The 18,912-nt window shown below is 35.5% G+C and overlaps 2 protein-coding genes and 1 long non-coding RNA gene across 3 annotated transcripts in view; 1 reads left to right on the top strand and 2 right to left on the bottom strand.

Moving 5' to 3' along the window:
• LOC134538710 (major facilitator superfamily domain-containing protein 1-like) overlaps positions 1-18,912 on the bottom strand; it is a 77,519-nt gene that overhangs the window by 51,828 nt on the left and 6,779 nt on the right. The window contains exons 3-5 of the mRNA XM_063380150.1: positions 18,331-18,456; positions 13,647-13,852; positions 3,906-4,116 (exon numbers count right to left, since the gene is read on the bottom strand). Of these exons, the coding sequence (XP_063236220.1) occupies positions 3,906-4,116; positions 13,647-13,852; positions 18,331-18,456 (543 nt within the window). The remainder of the gene's footprint in view (positions 1-3,905; positions 4,117-13,646; positions 13,853-18,330; positions 18,457-18,912) is intronic.
• LOC134538711 (uncharacterized) lies at positions 1,449-4,373 on the top strand. The gene is made up of 2 exons (XR_010076202.1): positions 1,449-1,762; positions 3,870-4,373. It is a non-coding gene; the product is annotated as an uncharacterized LOC134538711 (long non-coding RNA).
• On the bottom strand, positions 5,110-13,599 carry LOC134538709 (uncharacterized). The gene is made up of 2 exons (XM_063380149.1): positions 9,227-13,599; positions 5,110-7,323 (listed from the first exon to the last, which is right to left on the bottom strand). Exons 1-2 carry the CDS (start codon positions 9,390-9,392, stop codon positions 5,594-5,596), a joined length of 1,896 nt encoding a protein of 631 aa, XP_063236219.1. The 5' UTR covers positions 9,393-13,599; the 3' UTR covers positions 5,110-5,593.

Raw genomic sequence — 18,912 nt, 5'->3', positions numbered from 1 at the left:
ATGCTTTAACTGGAGACCCAGGCGCGTGTAGGGATAAAGTTTTATACATTAACTATTATTACTTTACTAAGTGTCAGTAAGCCATTTTTCACAATACACAGTGTGCATTGTAAAAGAATAAAATGCATGATGCAGTAGGTAGGTAGAGTAGTTTAGTGTTTCTACGACTTTGAACATACTCCGCAGTACAAAGTTACAAACCTACTTTCAAAGATAGTAAAATGGTGCCACTTAACTGGTTTTACTAACTTCATTAAAAAAAATTATTTCAATAGTTTATATTTAATAACACCACATGGTTTTAAAATTTTCTTCTTTTTAGTTATCAACTACTAGGTACATTTTAGAATAGTCATATGGTTATTGACACTATTATTTGTAATACGAGCAAACATATTTAAGATAAGGGAATGTTGCTAGCTGTATTGCTTGCTGAATCATCCTGAAACTGTTAAAAGAAAAAATGGCTAGATAAATGGTAAAATTTGATTTAACTGAAATAACCACAAAATATATTTCAATTCATAATATAACAATGAAATGCAAGTTAATGTACCATACAGCAATGAAAATCTACTAAAATCAAGAAATTAATCAGCACTATAACCAAATATATTTCAAATCAAAAAAATTCAAACTTTTAGCACAGTATATTAAATTAAAGTAGGGATGGGATTTTCGAATCTTGGATTCGTCGAATATACCGAATCCTATGGATTCGAGGATTCGTAGGATCCGAGGTGGGATTCGAGGTGGGTTTTTAAGAGTTTTAGGTAGTAACTGATAATTGTAGTGCTGGGCGAAGTTTGAAAATTTCGAACCGAACCGAACCCTTACGTTCGGTTCGGTTCGAAACCTCTTAAAATATATTCGAAAAACCGAACGTTCGTTTAAAAAAAATTACGTTTTTCTAATTTTCTAACCCCCATTAGACCATTCACAAAACAGCTCAACAAAATTCTATTACTTGTAATATTCCGACTTTTATCGCATAATCGTCGCCTCAACAGTTTCAAGCTCAGACAATATAAAATAAAAATTATTAATCGTCGCATAACTCGCATAGCATTTTTTCATATGGGCGCGCTTTGTTTTTTGATTACTTTAGAGAATTTTGTATACATTTGTCGTACTACGTAATATAAACTATCGTACAAATGCCAAAGGTATTGTATATTATACCTTTAACTTTAGTGCGTGTACGATAAGTGTTGTAAAATCACCAAAAATTGCGTACCCCATACGTTAAACTAAAGCGCATGTACGAGAACTCTCGTATTTCGGCAAAACTAACGTGATCAAGTTAACACAAAACAAATGCGGTAGGAAATGATTACGTAAATTACGTATTTTAAATTACTGGGATGTATTTATTTTCTTTGGCCTTTTTGGTTATAACAGTCAGGTAATGAAAATATTAATTTAATCTTGTGTATTAAAAGTACTGGTCCAGTAAATTTTACAGTATGGTACTAATTTGACTAGCGTAGTCGCGGCAGCCATCATTATTTCTCGTGTTTTCTTTTTTCCTACGCAAATTTTTATAACCACACTTTTTACGTTATGTTTACAATATTATTGTTCTTGAGGTGATTTGCGATGAGCGGGCTAACGTTGTTTAAGTTTTCCAAATGGAGAAAAAATAATGACGACCCGGATGACCCAGAACCACCCCAAAAAAAACGTCTAAAGTTTCTTCTAACAAGCAGCATTCTTCCAAGAAAACAGCAACTGCAGTCAGCGGGTCTTGTAATGTAGATAGGTAACTTAATTCACATTCGCCTTTTTTTTGACGTCCTATTAAAAAGTTTTACTTATTAAAAATGTTAGGTTATGTCTACCACAAAAATATGTTATGTGGCCTTATGCTGAATGTTCGTCATCTTTATAATATTTGTTTTAAATGAAGGTTAGTGTACACTTAAAAAGGAATATAGTCTTTTTGAAATTTAGATGTAACTTCATCACGAATTAAAAGTTGGTATATATATAAGCTAAGCTATATAATGTTTTAATTTTACATATGGCTGGAGAATCTTTCTTTCTCACCACTCAGTTAAAGACCAAAATGCTGGAACTTCTTCATAAATTAAAAGTTGGTATATATATAAGCTAAGCTATATAAGGTTTTAATTTTACATATGGCTTGAGAACCTTTCTTTCTCACCACTCAGTTAAAGACCAAAATGCTGGTCATCGGTTCATTTTAATTCAAAACAATTATTTCTGTATGAGGTTCAGTTCGGCTCGGTTCGAAACCAGAGAACTGAGGTTCGTCCAGCTCTAGAAACTTGTATACCTAAACTATATTATAAAGGTAACGGAAATGGCACAAACATAAGATGAACTATGCTGCATTTTGTCAATTAGCATAACTACTCTATCATTTCCAACCTTCAATAATATAACATTGCAGAAAAAAACGTAACTTTTTTTAAATGGTGTCTGTTATACAAACGTATTTTATTGAAAACATAGGAAGGATTAATTTAACAGAGAATTAGACAGATACAAACTTACGTGTGTGGTTTTTGAGGTTATTTGTCTCTATTTTATATCAGGCGTATACACTATACACTTATTATATAATTTTATTAATACACATGTGATTTTTTTTAATACATAGGCCTATGTAATTTTTTAAAATAAATGTGGGATTTTTTTAATAACATGTGGTGAAGTTTAGTGTGGGACTGGGATTTGAGATTCGATGACAAACACTGAGGATTCGAACAAGGATTCGGATTCGACCAAAATGTGGATTCGTCCCATCCCTAAATTAAAGTAATTTATTTAGCAACAAATTTATATATATATATAAAAAATTAGAATAAAAATTACTTTGCTTTGTTGATATAGAATCACTTATTAACTAAATCAATTTTATATTTCTATGTTTGTACTTTTTTCAAACATACCAATGCTTAGCTTTTTATTAATATGAATAATTCCGTCCTACACATATTTGTTTCAAAATCTTCAATTGTAAAAAATGTATGATATACTATAGACAATATTACACTATTTTAGTATTTTGGTGAACTAACTATTATGAAATATTTACATGTCATAGTTATTAAAAAATACACTACTTTTATAGTAATACTAGCTAATAGCCAGCATGCGTTACTATGCCTCTTTACATTTTTTTTGTAATTTGTTTTAAGTAGGTAGGCCTACATTTATACAAAGAAAGCATATATCTCTATCTCTATATACCTATGTTCCTCTACAAATCTCAGATTGGGATGATTTTTTGTACATTGGTATCTTCAGACAAATGTAAGAACCCATATTTTTCATTGGATCTCTCATAATGGCTCTAGTTTTTAATTTAAAGCCCTTCAAAGTTTCCCTCTGTTTGGTGGAATTTTTTTACCAAAGTCGAGTGCAACATTGTAGATTTCAAATATCACTGGTAAAATGTAATTTAATGCCCAGAAGTACGTACAATTTATGTCAGATTTGGAAAAATAAATAAATTATCAAAAATTGTACAAAAATCAGTTAAGTAATTATATTATAACTTTTTTTCTATTAATCTTTAGAATCTCGGGCTTGCTACCATTAGAAAGAGCAGACAAAATGGTGAAAATAAAATTTGTCTATCTATATTTTTTTATTCATCTTTTTACCTGGCACATCTGTGACATAAGTAAATAAAACACGCGCGTATTCAAATGCAAACGTTGCGTCCAAATTTCAAAGAAATCGATGAGGAACTTTGGGGGGATTTAAGATTTTTGAACTAACGGACAGTTACATTTTTATCTGTGTAGATGATCTGTGAAAACAATAACACTGAAAACACCTGTTTTGAAAAAAAAAAAATTCATTTCAAAATTAAACCCTGAACTCTTTTCCTCTAGCGATGACTGTGCCCAAGCCGAAACGGACCCACTCACTTGCCGAGGGCGATGAACGGGAAGATGGCCATGTAGTAGGTGACGCACAGGGCGCAGATCATCCAGAAGAGGGCAGGGAAGTCCTTGACGTCAGTGATGCGCACCACCTCCCCCTCGTGGGACGGCTTCCGCCTGAGGATGCGCTCCGCCCGGCGGTCCATCCAGGCCAGGACGATCCCGCACACCAGGGACATGGTGCAGGTCGCCGACGCTGCCGACAGCACGCCACTGCCCCGGCTCGCCCCCAAACTCTCACCATCGGAGAGGAACTACCGCACATGCTCCACACACATTTAAGAATCTGTTAGGTACACATGTATTAAAGTATATTAATTACAAACAGGAGGGGGCCCCGGGGCAACAAAATACATTTAAAAGTAAAACAACCATATCTCTTAAACTTGACCCTGGTTTTAAGTGAGCTCGCAGGCTCAAAAGAAAGACAATTACATTTTGTTTTTAATTTTCTTTTGAAATGAATTTAACTACATGGTTCCCACTCCTTTTTGATGAAAAAATTTAAGCACTTTTCAAGCACTTTCAAGGACTTTCTCCAAAATTTCAAGGACTTAAATATTATGAAATAATTTTAGTACTTATAGTTATATTATGAACATGTGCAGAATTGTTTTTTTTTTTCTGTCTATTACTTATAAACAAAAAGATAAAAGCTTATCGGAGGGACAGTAACATTGCAAAATGGCTGAGTTTAACATTATACCGAACTGGTTCACAATTATTATAGTAAGTTATTTAGGTAGGCATTTGGTTAGGTAGGTATTTGGTAGGAATTTAAATTTAAGAATATTGAATTAGCACTCATGGAATTCCTAACTTCAAATACTATAACCTTGACAGTCCCATTATTACAGAATTCCTGTTCATAACAATGCTATGTTTAAGAGTGTGGCAAAAATACATACCAATGATGCAATATCAAATATTTATCAACTGCATAATTTACAACATGTTAAGTTACTGCATAGTTTTACATCTACACGCACATATAATTACAGGTTGCATATCAAGATAATAATATTAATGCACTTTTTACTCATTACTACTAGAAAATAGGAATGTACTCATATTAGACAGTTTACAGTACATCTTTCAAAGGTTCATGATATTAATATTTAATATAGCACAACAAAATATAACAATTTTGATTATTTTACTCTCCTCATGTTTTCAGATACTTCTTGAATTTTCTTTTCTATCTTTTTAATTTCAAGTAACTTTTCTTTAGCTGTCTTTCTAAAACTGTTTGACTGGATAATCAAATTCACATTTTCAGTTTTTTCTGCCTGCTCAGCAAGTTCATCGGCAGATTTTTGGAGACTGTCTATTGTTTGTTGTAGTCGAATCTTCTTTGTTTTATGAACTTCTAACTCCTCACTTAACTGAAGACTACGTTTCTTTTCCAGCGCATTAGATTTTTTCTTGCGTTCCTCTTCCAAGTATGACATGTACTTCTGACGAGCTGCTGCAACAGAAGCCCGCAACTCTCTTGTTAGAGGAACATTTGTAACACCGCCACATTTTCTGACCTCTTCAATGGTTAATCTCTTTGCTGCATACGAATCTTCCTTTAGATTTTCCACTTCTATATGGCGATTAACAGAAAACCCTCGCTCTACAGCTGCTTGGCCATGTGAAAAAATTAAAAGCATTTTTATAACTGGCCACAGTTACACAAACTTTTTCTCACCACCAAGGTAATTGCGAAAGAAAACATCAATTCGAGACACATCAGGGGAAAAGTCACTAAATGCTGTTTTGTTTTCATGAGCATATCGGAGCAATTCTTGATACTCCAACAGGATTTCATCACACATCTTTTCCTGAAGTTGTTTAGCCTTTACAATAATTGACAAAATCTGCTTCATCTTCTTGTAGCAGCTGTGGCTATCGGTTAGCATAAATCTTGGATCAAGACACGAAAGGCTTCGAACGAAGGCATACTTGATTGGGGATTTTACCACTAGGTTTTCAAGCATCAAGAAAATGAAATTCTGTGTTTCATGTCTGAGTTCTAGTACCTCTTTTTCTGAAACTTCCCTTTTGTGAACAAGTTCTTTGACTAGTCTATCAGCAATGAACCCCAAGTTAACTTTGCATGAACTTAAAAGACACTTTCTGTCTTTAAAGTCAAAGAGTGAAACCTGGTATGGTGAAGATAATTTCGAAATGTACTCATTCCTCATAATATTGAAACTCTGCAAGCAACTAACAATCATATTTCTTAGATCTTCAGCTAAGAAAGGCAAGAGTGGTTTGTCACTTTGATACTTCGTAAGAAAAGGTTGTAACAGTTTGACGACCGAAAGGAAAATGTTCAACTTTGCTGGCATCAAAACATCCTGACATGCCTCCTTAACAATAAGGTAAGACTTACATTTAATTTTTGTAAGATGTCCCTTGTCAACTTCTCCGACATATTTCTTCAAGTCGTCCCAAATTTCGAGTGCTCTTTCGGCTGCTGGAACATTTTCCAACCAACGATGTTTGCAAAACTTAGAGGGGAGTTTTTTGTTTACAGAAAGATTCAAATAATCTTCCCTGCGAGCTGGAGAATCTTTAAAAAGCCAGTATATGCTCACCAAAAAACTGTCAATATCCCAATATGTAGATCTACTGCCATGTTTGAAGCAATTATTCAAAGTGTGAAGAGTGCAACTGCCTACATCTATTAAGGTGCAACCAAAATCCTTTTTTAATTCAGCTTGCAGAATATTAAATAGCTTCCAGTTCACAGCTGGACCATCCATTGACAAGTTAAGCAGTTTTGAGTGATTCAACTTTTCTGTTGCTTCTTGCAAAGCTGATAGGGTTACTTCTGCGCTGGAATGTCCCATAAATACAGATGTGAAAAACCTTGTAACTACCTCATCGCTGTTTGGGTCCCACAATCTGATGTGTATGTCCATTTGCTTCTTTTGATTAGAAAGATTTAAGCTCTCATCAAACAACAGGCAATAGTGTTCCACTTCATTGGCAGTCTTGAAGATAGCAGCCTTGAAGTGTGGTGCAAGTCCAAAGCATATCATATATGCACATTTTGTGGCACTACATGAAAACTGTTTCGCAATACTGCTATCAGGAAACATATTCTTGAATAGTTCTGGAAGTCCTTCGCACGAATTAAGTGAGTAATGACTGGTTGCACATTTCAAAGCCCATCTTATTTCAGCATTCATAACATCTGTTCCACTGAAATGTGAAGATACTGAAGGACTGGAACTGCTACTACAACTACTAACACTTGTAACATGACAGCTGTCTACAACTGAAGCAGAAGCTGGCCTAATTTTATTCTCTTCAGCTTTGACATTTACTGTGCTGGAGTTTTCAACACCAAAGAACTGTGTCAATCCAAGTGATTTTGTTGCAGCATCAGTGAAAGCAGCATGTTTTTTACCTGAAAGAGATGGAACAGGATATGTATAATTATGATTTACTCACACAAAACAATGTGTCCTAAGAAAACTAAGCCAACCACTCAGGCACTTCCTCTGTATAACATAATTTTTCTTAAAATGTGCATTCCATTAAAAAGTAGGGTTATGTAGAGAATTTGCAAGTAATTTACCAAAAATACGTGGGTAAACATTGATGAAAGCACAAATTAAAATCTGAGGACATGTTTCAACTTACTTTGGTTTTAGTTTTGTGTTATTTGCATCTCACATTTTGTCCCATTGAAGAGGAACAAAATCAATTCTTAGCTATTCACGACCTAAAAACCTAGAATGTTCTACCTAGAATGTTCTTAACTACTCATTTTTGAATTATTTTGGTAAATTACTTTCAAAATGTTGTGTGCGATACAAATACTGTAATATTTTTTTACTTATTATGTGGCCTACAGCTTTACGCCAATGTCCAAAAAGTCAAATCTGCCACATTCAATGTTCAAATTACGTACACCAAAGCCTTACCCGGGAATTGAACCCAGAACCCTTGCATCCTAAGCCAGCATGCATCCGACTACATTATACACTCGCGAGTATCTGAGATGATTGGCAAGGAATACACAGATAACAGAAAAAGGCGGTTAAAAGCAGCAATGTCACAAAAAATGACTAAAATGTTAGTAACCCAAATATCTTAAACACTATAACATCCAAGAGCGTCGCCGGTAGATGGCCTGGGGGGGGGGGGCGAGTTGATGTATAGAGCCATGCTTCAACAGTAGACTATAGCAGTGCAGACTGAATACTTGGAATGGAATAAGTAAAATAATTTAATTCCTCTAGAGGAAGGCAGCTGCCCCTCCCTACCCCCCTTGACGATGTCCTTGATAACATCGAGCCCTTAAATTAACACCCTAATTTCTTTCAATAATATATAGCGCTAGTCAAAACTGTGTTAGTTACATACCTACTTATTTTGCATAAGGGAGAATTTTTATAAAAATAACTCGTTTTACGAACAGGTAAGTGCGCTTGCTGGCTTCTATGTTAATCAACACACTACTCCCGTTAAAATTAATTTACAGTACTAATAAATACGTATATAAATACATTAGAAGTACAGTTAAATATACCAAAAGAAACATTTTAAAATATGTTAAACATTTACGGATTAATCAAACTTATATTAAATTTAAATTTCATGAACAATATTAAGCTAAATACTGTAATATATTGTCATACTTTTTTTTCATGTATGCATTACCAACATTTCTGAGTTACAAAATAATAAAGTTATTGATACCGAAGATATATTTCAGTTCTAATGAGAATTTAAAAAACAAAAAATTACTTAACATTTTCTATTATTATAAATATTATTTAATCTGTTAAATTAATTCCAGACTGTTGTTTATTAAATGTGTGTTTTCCATCCCAGCGCATCCTAGTATCAAAGTATAAACTATCCCGGAAGCTTCTAGATTTTCTCTCTAGAGCTGCTGATAGGCAGCGCAGAATGGCTGAATACAAACATTTACTGAACATTTGGGCATTTTCGGAAATTATAGAATGAAGGAAGCTGATAGCAACTGAGGAAAGAGAAAATTATTGTTGGTGGATTCATCATATTAAGTTGCATTACTAATTCATTACATTATATTAAATGCTACAAAGTTCCGTTGCCATTGTGCGCGCACGGAAAAAAAAAAAGTTATTTTTGTTTTAACGGTTTGTGAAAGTGAAATATGGCATGGTTAATCCGCAACACAGATAATCGGAGTAGACTAAACACCAAGTTTATGCCAATTTACCGATTTTCAATAAAAAAAATTACAAATGCAGCAATTCAGTACATAATTTGTAACAAACCAGAAAATTCATAATGGATCAAATAAAAATATGACTTACCTTTAATATGACATTTCAAAGCAGCTTCACCCATGCTACTTATGTCAAAAATTTTTGAACAAAACGAACATCTTGCTTTATTTTTTTCAGGCACTTTCACTAACCATAATGAATAAATATCGTTTGCGAGCCACGCATCACTAAAAACACACTTCCCTCCCGGCATTTTTACGAGAACGAAGTCAACAAACTGCAAATTCCAACATGGCTGCAGCAACGGACAATCATAGAGTAATGCTCTACAATCTGGACACAAAGCAAATGAAAGTGATCGTCATTTGTCAGAACAAAAACACTGATGACACCATAACTGCCGATAAAAATAGTGCATAGAAGATATCTTATCGTATGCCGTCGAAAAACGAGGCATTATTCAATGTAAAAATGACAACTATTTGAACATACCATAAATAAGTTATCGTAGAATTAAATTACGGTGCCACACTAAAAACTTGTCCTAAATAAATATGTACAACGTAATTATAACTTACAGTGTAAACTTTATCAAGCACTTTCAAGCACCTAAAAGTTTTTTCAAGCACTTCTAAGGGCCCTTAATTACTTCAAAATATTTCAAGCACTTTTCAAGGACTTTCAAGGAGCGTGGGAACCCTGAACTAAATCCTGTGTCCTGAAAAATGGCGGTCCTGGCACCGGAGGTTTCGGTAGATTAAAGTCCAGAAGAAATCATTTTATGTAGAAACTTGTATGTCGACCGGAGAGGGGAGAAAACTTCTGACTGCATGAGCCCAATCACGGACTGCTAATTTGGCAGTGAAGTTCTATTTTAATTTATCTCCCCCCCCCCCCCCCCCCCCCCACCCAACCAGGCAGGACCAGAAACTAGTACAGTCAAGGGAGAATCATTGTGCATCCTTCACACATGCTTAAAATCACATTGTGATGACTACCAACATAAGGCTCTACCCCAATAGGTCCAGAAACTAAAATTGTCAAGCAGGAATTATTGTGCATGACTGAAATGTTATTAAACCTTCTTCATGCAAGATTCTAAAACTTCATCTCCAAAAAGCAGTTAGCTAACATTGTAACTCGTAAGTATGTACAAATAACTGATGACCATCTTAGACAGAATTTTATTGTGTCTGGATATGCGAAAGAGCTTGCAATAAGAGGTATTATAAGAAAAGTTAGGTTGTGATGTGGTTAATGAAAGGATATTCAAGCTGATTACTTTCTGTTTGGTGAAAACATTTCTCCTACCCTCACTAAAAGTGAAGTTGAAGAAAAGACTCAGTAAAATAAAAAAGACGCTAAAGAAAAGGTTCCTGTTAAAATTTATTGCAGAAAGTGTCAAAACATACATGCAAAAGAAGATGATGTACCCCTTTCATATTTAGTATGACATAAATATTACGATTGTCAGGAACTCTTGCTATTACATGTTTAAAAAAACATTGCCAATGCTGCCAACTGCACGGCACTACCCACACTCATCCTGAAACTAGTACAGTTAAGAAGAAGAATTGTGCATCTTTCAAACGTTGTAAAACCACATTTCCGACACTGTCAACAGCACAGTACAACCAAGCTCAACCCAAAATTCGTTCAAGGAGTTGTTGTGCATCACTGACACATTATGTTTGAAATTACATTTCAGATGCTGTCAAAAGCACAGCACTACTTCAGCTTGTTCTGAATGCTGTACAATTAAAGAAGAATTATTGTGCAGCCCTCACACATGTTACAATCACAGTGCCTATGCTGCCAACATTATGCACTACCCTAGCCGGTTCAGAAACTTTTTCAATAAACCTTAACACAATTTTAAATATTTATATCATCTCTGAACTCTACACATGCCTTAAGGGTCTGTCTCTTGTGTAATTATGATTATTTTCAATTTCCTCATCATTACTATTACTAAGAATTTTTTTTATCACAACTATTTTCACCACATGTTTACTAAGTGCAATATAAAGGATGTAAAAAGTCAGGCAAGTGATAACAATTACAAACAATTGTTCAACATTTTACACCCTTTATGTTTAACTTGGTGAATATCTGTTGAACATCTATGTAACAAAATAACAAATGCAAGAGAAGTATTGTATTAAAATTTATAGAAATAACTTTCAGAGAAAATGAATGCCACAAAAATTAAATCATCAACTTTCCAGGTAACACCAAGCCTTAAGGCTTCACCTGGTTATGTTGGATAATTGCATTTTCAAGATATTTAGGACAATACCTTTGAATGTTTCACTTGGCAAGCAAACAAACAGTGAATTTTGGTGCTCTTTAGCAAATTTTGATGCTAGGTATAAGCTACTTGATATGTGCTGTTTTTAAAAGTCAGGATAATGAATAATTATTCATTAATAACATTTTTTTCTTGATAAAGTGCCATTGTCACTTGCTAGAAGTTAGTTTTTGTGTGTTTACACAGCAGGGTAACACATACCAATTTGCTTGTATAATTTAATTTTCATTTAAATCTGAAATTAGCGAAAGACCGAAAATTCAATGTGGCAGTTGAAACTGAGTCGTAAGTCTTGGTTACGGACCTGGTCGCAGATGAATTATCTTGTCACTGAATTCCCATTATGTACTTGTACAAGTACTGATGTACTTGCACCTTTAGACCCAAGCCATTTTATCAATTAAGATATAAGACCCACTGAGATCACATAATAGTATGACCTTTGACACATTTGGGAGGATACTAGTTAAAATACTGGTACAGCCCAAAAACACATAAAAAATAGTTGTATGTCTATTATTTTCCGGGCCATGCCAATTCAATTCCTTTGCCAATACGTGATATCCCTCTATTGTGTTGACAATGTCAATAATTAAATATACAGGATGTATCAATAAGAATCATCCGATTTGGCACGTCTATATTTCTGAAACTAATAAACATATACAATTAATTTTTTTTTTGCTGAAAGAGAAACTCAAAAAGTTTTTTTATAGGTGTGCGTGAACCACGTTCTGTTGGAAAGAGAAAACTTTCGAGTTTTACATGGTTCCCGCTAGGTAGCAGCGCTCACTTCAGTTCTAGTAAACATGGCGTCTGGACAACAGAAAGCGTTTTGTGTTCTACGTTTTGCGCATTGCAAGTCAGTAATAACAGTTCAACGTGACTTTTGTACTAGGTATGGTGCTGATCCTCCTACAGCACAGAGCATTAGACGATGGCATGAGCAATTCCGAGAAACAGGTTGTTTGTGTAAAGGCAAATCGCTGGGCCGTCCCCGAGTGCCCGACGCAGACATGGAGCGCATCCGCCATTGTTTCACACGCAGTCCGAAGAAATCTGATCGCAGTGCAGCTCGACAACTCAACATGCCCTCGATGTCTGTGTGGCGTGTGTTGAGTCGACGTTTACACATGAAACCTTACAAAATTCAGCTACTGCAAACTCTTTGTGGAGGTGACAAAGAACAACGTGTGGAGTTATGTAAGTTCGTTCTTGACAAGATGGAGGATTATGACAGTTTTGTTCCACACTTAGTGTTCAGTGACGAGGCAACATTCCATTTAAATGAAAAGGTGAACCGCCATAACGTGAGAATATGGGGTACAGAACAACCACATGAAATTGTACATCATGAGAGGGACTCTCTAAAATTTAATGTGTTTTTTGCGGTTTCACGGAAAAAGGGTACTGTCCATTTTTTTTCTGAGAACACTGTCACAGGAATAACATATCTCGATATGCTTGAGAACTATCTTTTCCCACAGTTGGAGACTGGTTCGAATGACTTCATTTGCCAACAGGAAGGGGCACCGCCACACTGGCATCTGGAAGTGCGGGAATTTTTAAATTAAAGGATTTCTGGAAGATGGATGGGTCGCACTGGACCAAATGATGCAGCCTTACATTACTGGCCTCCAAGGTCACCACTGTATGTGATTTTTTCTTGTGAGGATTTATAAAAGACTCTGGTTATGTGCCTCCGTTACCAACTACAATGAATGAACTGAGACATCGCATAACAGCAGCCGTGGAAGCAGTAACGCAAGACATGCTCGCTGCAGTGTGGGACCAATTTGAATACCGCCTTGACATATGCAGTGCATCTAAAGGGGGGCATATGGAACACCTTTGAAAAAAAACTTTTTGAGTGTCTCTTTCAGCAAAAAAAAAAATTAATTGTATATGTTTATTAGTTTCAGAAATATAGACGTGCCAATCGGATTATTCTTATTGATACACCTTGTATATATATATATATATATACACACAACACACACACATATTTCAGAACTGTAAGTCTAATTTGTTATAGTAAGAGCAGTCGTTGCAAGAACCACAGAAATGAACTAACATGTAACAGAAAGTGAAGTACACATTCTAACAAAGGAATAATTGTATGTGACAGCATCAAACTTAATGTGCAGTTTTAAAAGTTGTACCGAGACAAAAACGGGAAGGGAGCCAGCCACCCACCTATGAAGAGGACGACGCCCGAGGTCTTCTCGTCCGAGTAGTACTTGTTGACGAACTTGTAGAGGGGCTCCATCAGCTGGAAGTTGACGGTGGAGCCGACGCGGGCGAAGCTGAGCTGCAGGCCGAACACCATGTTCAGCTCCTTCCCCTTGAACCACAGCACGGCGTAGCTGTTCTGCGCCACGGCCAGCGACTCACCGCCGATCCTGTGGAGATCGCGAGATTGGCCGGCAGAGACGAAACAAGGCTTAACCCTACGTCTAGTTACGGGTCAAATCACAATTTTCTCCAATCCGAATCTCGAATTAGAATCCCAAAGAGTACCTCGGAATATACCCCTCGAATCCGAATCTCGGTCTCAAGTGTCAATCATAAAATAATATACAAAATAATTAATACTATTAACCACAATGTTGAAACATTCAACCCTTTAATCATTTGTTTCACAAACTAAGTTTCCAGAATAAATACTTATTGTAATTTTATTTATATAATTACACGTTAAAAGCACACCATCTTGCAGAATAGTAAAAGGATAGGTATGAAGGAAAAAAATTCCCTAGTAAACGTCAGAGATTATCACTGTTGAATTTTAACATTTTTAAAAATATTTTTCAAATTTTTGCCTCGAACATAGAATCCTTCTAATACTAAGTATTTTAGGATTTGATTGGCCCATCCCTAATTAATTTTACTTACACTCGAGTGTGTACGAGTGCATAAACTAGGGCTTAACGTCTGCTGTACATAGGGGTCTGTGGAGATGTTGAAGTGTGATGAAATAAGAATGGAGTGTTTAGGAATGCATGAATTGGAGAAACTGGAACACCCCTATATAACCCACTGATTTAAGGCAACATGTTAATACCTTGTTTGATCTCGCTGGGAATCGAACCTCCATTGCTTCGGTGGGAGACTATTTGATCTGATTACTCGTGGCCACATTTCCCTAGGGCGCTTACGAAAAATATCAATATTGGTGATAAACAGAGACAAAACAACTCTGACCCTTTACACATACTATTTATCCCCGTACAACAATGTAACAATGGAAGTTACATTACTGTTGATCCTCAAACTATAAGTACACACGAGGTAAAAAAAATGTAGCACCTTTGGTCACCAGTGTTCTTGCCTGCCTGAGTGCATGAAACCAAACCCACATGTAAGGGGTCTCAATGGAACCCCTAATATTACTGACAATTTATCAGCAGCGAGACAGAAAACAAGTGGCCCAAAAACCCTCAAAATCTTGACGGGTCACATCACACTGAAGAGTGAGCATTATAGCTGGCTCACTCATTGGAGCGCACCCTGTTTCACCTCTGCCAATCAAACACATGACAAACAAAATATGTAAATTTTTTAACTCTGTAACTGTATACCTATTTCTTCCAAAACTTTTAAAACCATCGTCTTATGATCCAAACAAATATTCTATGAATAAGGGTAGTGACCTGGATTTTACTTCAGGAAGGAAAGAGGGGTATGTTTAGTTTTAAGCTTCACTTTTCAATACAATTGATAAGCTGGGGTAGTTTTGGGGGTGGCGTAAATCGGATTGACAATAACAAAAAAAAAATTCTTTTTTATATTACATTTAAAATTAACCAAAATGTTGCTTATACATTTGGCAAAAGATTATAGAATATTTAAAAAATAATAAAAGTGTACAATTTGTTTAGGAAAACTTTACTACAGTATGTCTACACAAATCTGTAGAAAATTTTCCGTGAAAGACAATAAAGCCTCCACCATCCCTATAGATCCCTATAGATGAACTAGTAAAAAAAAAATATATATATATATATATATATATATATATATATATATGCAGTGTTTATGACTGTGCACTTAAACACTATCTGGAAAGAATTTTTTTTTCAAAGTCTGGATGATGGCACATCCACCTCAAATTACTATATAGGTAACTGAGGAAATTCCATGACTTTTACAAGTTTTAAAGTAAATTCCCTGACTTTTCAGAATGTGAACATGTTCTTACTTTACTCTGTATGAGACAATAAAACAAAGAGTTCCTGTTACGAGAGCATACATACGGTAAAAATGCAAGCAATGTGTACACAAAAAAATATATATAGTAGTGTATTAGGTTGTATGGTCATGCACAGAGGCGTAACGGTTTCACCTATTCAGGGCTGTATCTATGTTGAATACGACGCTCGCTCGTGCTTCTAGCGCGGTACTGGCTCCAAGCACAAGGCTGTCAATTAGCGCGTGGTCATCTCATTGTGCATAAAACAACCATGAGATGTGACCAGTGACCGCAAAACTACATGGCGGAGAAATGACGACAACGGTGTAATGCAAGTCCCTTGAGGACTTTCAAGAATCTGTTTTGTTTCATGCCAAAAATTTATTCTGAAACACACGTTTTAGTCATTTATCATTCTTCTAAAAATACAGTGTGCGAACTGAATATGGAAACAGAACTACTCATCTGGCCACATTGTATTCTTAATTGCTTTTCGTAAACAGACCCCACTCGGAACCTCGAGCAGTTTTTAAACAGTGTGGTTTTTTCAGAAGCTCTGTGAACCGTGCGTGCGCCTGGGTAGGCGGGAACCTTAAAGCTTTGGAAGGCCTCCAATGTTTACAGTGGACTATGAACCACTTAAAGTAATAACTCTGGTTGAGATGGAACCCTTGATCCTTGCCACACGAGCAAGGGAACATCATTTATCATGGCCGCTCACAAAACCAAGTGGGTTTATATTCACTTCACTCAACTTCAGACTTGGTCTCACATGTCACGGTGGTTGTTTCATGTCACTGCTTTTAATCAAGATACTTTCATACATTTGTGTCGGGTCATAAACTTTCTAATCAGATATTTACTAGGGATGGGCCAATCAAATCTTCAAATACCATGAAATCCTTAGTATTCTGATTCAATTTTCAAAGAAAAAGACTTGGAAAAAAAATATCAAAGAAAATAAAGTAAATTAAAAATAAACATTCATAACCTCTGTAGTATACTAGTTCAATTTTTTTCTTCATACCTATCCTGTTACCAGTCCTTAAAATATTGTACTGTTAACATGTAATTATACAACTAAACTTACAATACGTATTAATTCTAAAACCTTCATTCTTTAATAAAACATTTAAAAGGTTAAATGTTTCAACACCATAGTTAATATTTTTTATTTCTTGAGCATTATTAAATTTTGGACCTTTTAGACATAGGTTCAGATTCGAGGGGTGTATTCGAGGTACTCTCTGGGATATGAATTTAAGATTCGTATCCAAGAAAATTGGGATCTGTCCATCACTAATTTTTACTACACTAAATTTTCATGCTGTAAAACATCATGCAACAGATCATTATTTGTAACTCTTGCAAGAATTTTTTTCCAATATTAAATCATATTTAGTAAATATTTGTTCAAAAATTTAAGGGGGGAAAAAATGGAAGAGAGTTATTGGAATAAATTCACAAAAAAATCCTTTAATTAACAGTAATTACAATAGAACAAACTAACCAACATGGCGTGAAAGATTGGGCCTTAAGAAGTGAAAATGCCTGACACTAGCACAATGTTGGCAATGAGTATTTTTTAACTCCGTCACAGAACAAAGATAAATAACATATTAGCCTCATTACTCATATAGGAAAACAAAAACAAAAAAAGAAACCCACAGCTTTTTTAAGTTTAAAAAAAAAATTAACAGTAGAAATAAAGATCATTTCATCGCAGATTTGGCCTCGCGATGCCATTAACCCATGGTCTATTTCTCGGGCAATCTCGAACACATGGCCAGGAAGTATGTTTCCTATCTCGAAGCAAACACTGATAAGAGATGTGATGCAACCCAGCATGGTTAGACCTTGGCACACAAACCTGGCTAAACGGGACTCACACGGGCATGACTCACACGTCAAACATTTTGGCCACGACAATGGCAGACCTGATCAACTGTTTACATTGCAGGGCTGACCGTGACCCAGTGTGACTTAACTGCGTTTGCTAAAAGGGTACAGATGTATTAAATACCCACCATTGAAGTACATGGCTTAAATTTTCAAATAAAGAGATGAAAGAGATGGGTTGCATGCACATTTTCTCAAATACAAATCTCAAATTTGATTTCTAAAAAAAATGAATTGAATCTGCATGTGGCTCTCAAAGAGTGTGACATGAAAATAATGCATAAGCAAAAAAAAAAGAAATTTAATTCTTGAAGAAACATTCAACCCACAATTACTTTTAATAAAAAAAAAAATCATATTTAAATTTTTAAAATAAAAACTATTTCTTTTTGTGTCAAAAAAGATACATTCGGTGCTTAAAAAACATTCTCAGAGCATTCATAGTAGCAACTTTTGTAGAGATCAATAATGTACCTAGTCTTTGTTAACCCATGCTAATTGCATGCATATCGGCTAAAATATGGGTAGTATACAACATACGAGAAACTATTACCGAGAATATCTGTGTCAGTTAAACCCATGCGCAAAACTCTCGGGCTGTCTGGCCCCAAATGCAAATTTCTGGGTGCACATACCCCCCCCCCCCCCCCCCGGCGAATTGTACAGCTTTGTGCCCCAAAGACAAGATAAGAAACTTTTAGGAATATCATCTTGTAGGATGCCAATTAATGATGGAAATGAACACACACTACTAAACGATAAACGCATAAATTTTTCTTTCTTACTTACCCAAAGATAAATCTGCCAACAACCATCAGCCAAAACAAATTGAGCAGACCGCCCAAGGCAAACACCAGCTGGCCCATTACGACAAGAGTTGCGAAAATCACACTGCCCAATCGTATTCCAAATATCCTGTCAAAAAGAAAAAAGTCCATACATTACAAGTGAAACTTCTTGTTTATTAGGTATAGGTAGAGCTAAATTATTAGTATTTTTTTTATTGGACAAGAAACAACAATTGAGATACGTAAGGATGCAGGTATGATTTCAAATGAAAAAAACTGAGTAGACAAACACGAGAGCGTTACGAGAATTCCACAGCATCACTGCTGCGTCATTCTAGCACATAGCATGCTACGGTTTTTACACCCCCCCCCCCCCTCCCACCAGCCTTTTCGGACACACCTAACTAACTATTCACCCTTAAGCAATCAGAATTTTCGTAACGACCGAAAATTGTAGCCCCCTCAGCAAAATAAGTTACACTTCAAAAAATTTCAAGACATAAATCAATTGCCAAACATATTAAACACTACAGTGGGAGAACTATCTACCATACCGAACTTGTTTTTATGTTGAGTGTTAGGA

This window comes from Bacillus rossius, chromosome 14 (genome assembly GCF_032445375.1).
Source record: "Bacillus rossius redtenbacheri isolate Brsri chromosome 14, Brsri_v3, whole genome shotgun sequence".
Classification (NCBI taxonomy): Eukaryota; Metazoa; Arthropoda; class Insecta; order Phasmatodea; family Bacillidae; genus Bacillus; species Bacillus rossius.
This window is presented reverse-complemented; position numbering and strand designations above follow the sequence as displayed.

What these genes read in the sequence shown, in the direction of transcription:
- LOC134538709 (XM_063380149.1), bottom strand. Translation starts at nt 9,392, where the DNA reads ATGCCGGGAGGGAAGTGTGTTTTTAGTGATGCGTGGCTCGCAAACGAT. An exon ending in TTTGAAATGTCATATTAAAG is followed by an intron (nt 7,324 to 9,226) that starts GTAAGTCATATT and finishes CATCTCTTTCAG; the next exon opens with GTAAAAAACATGCTGCTTTC.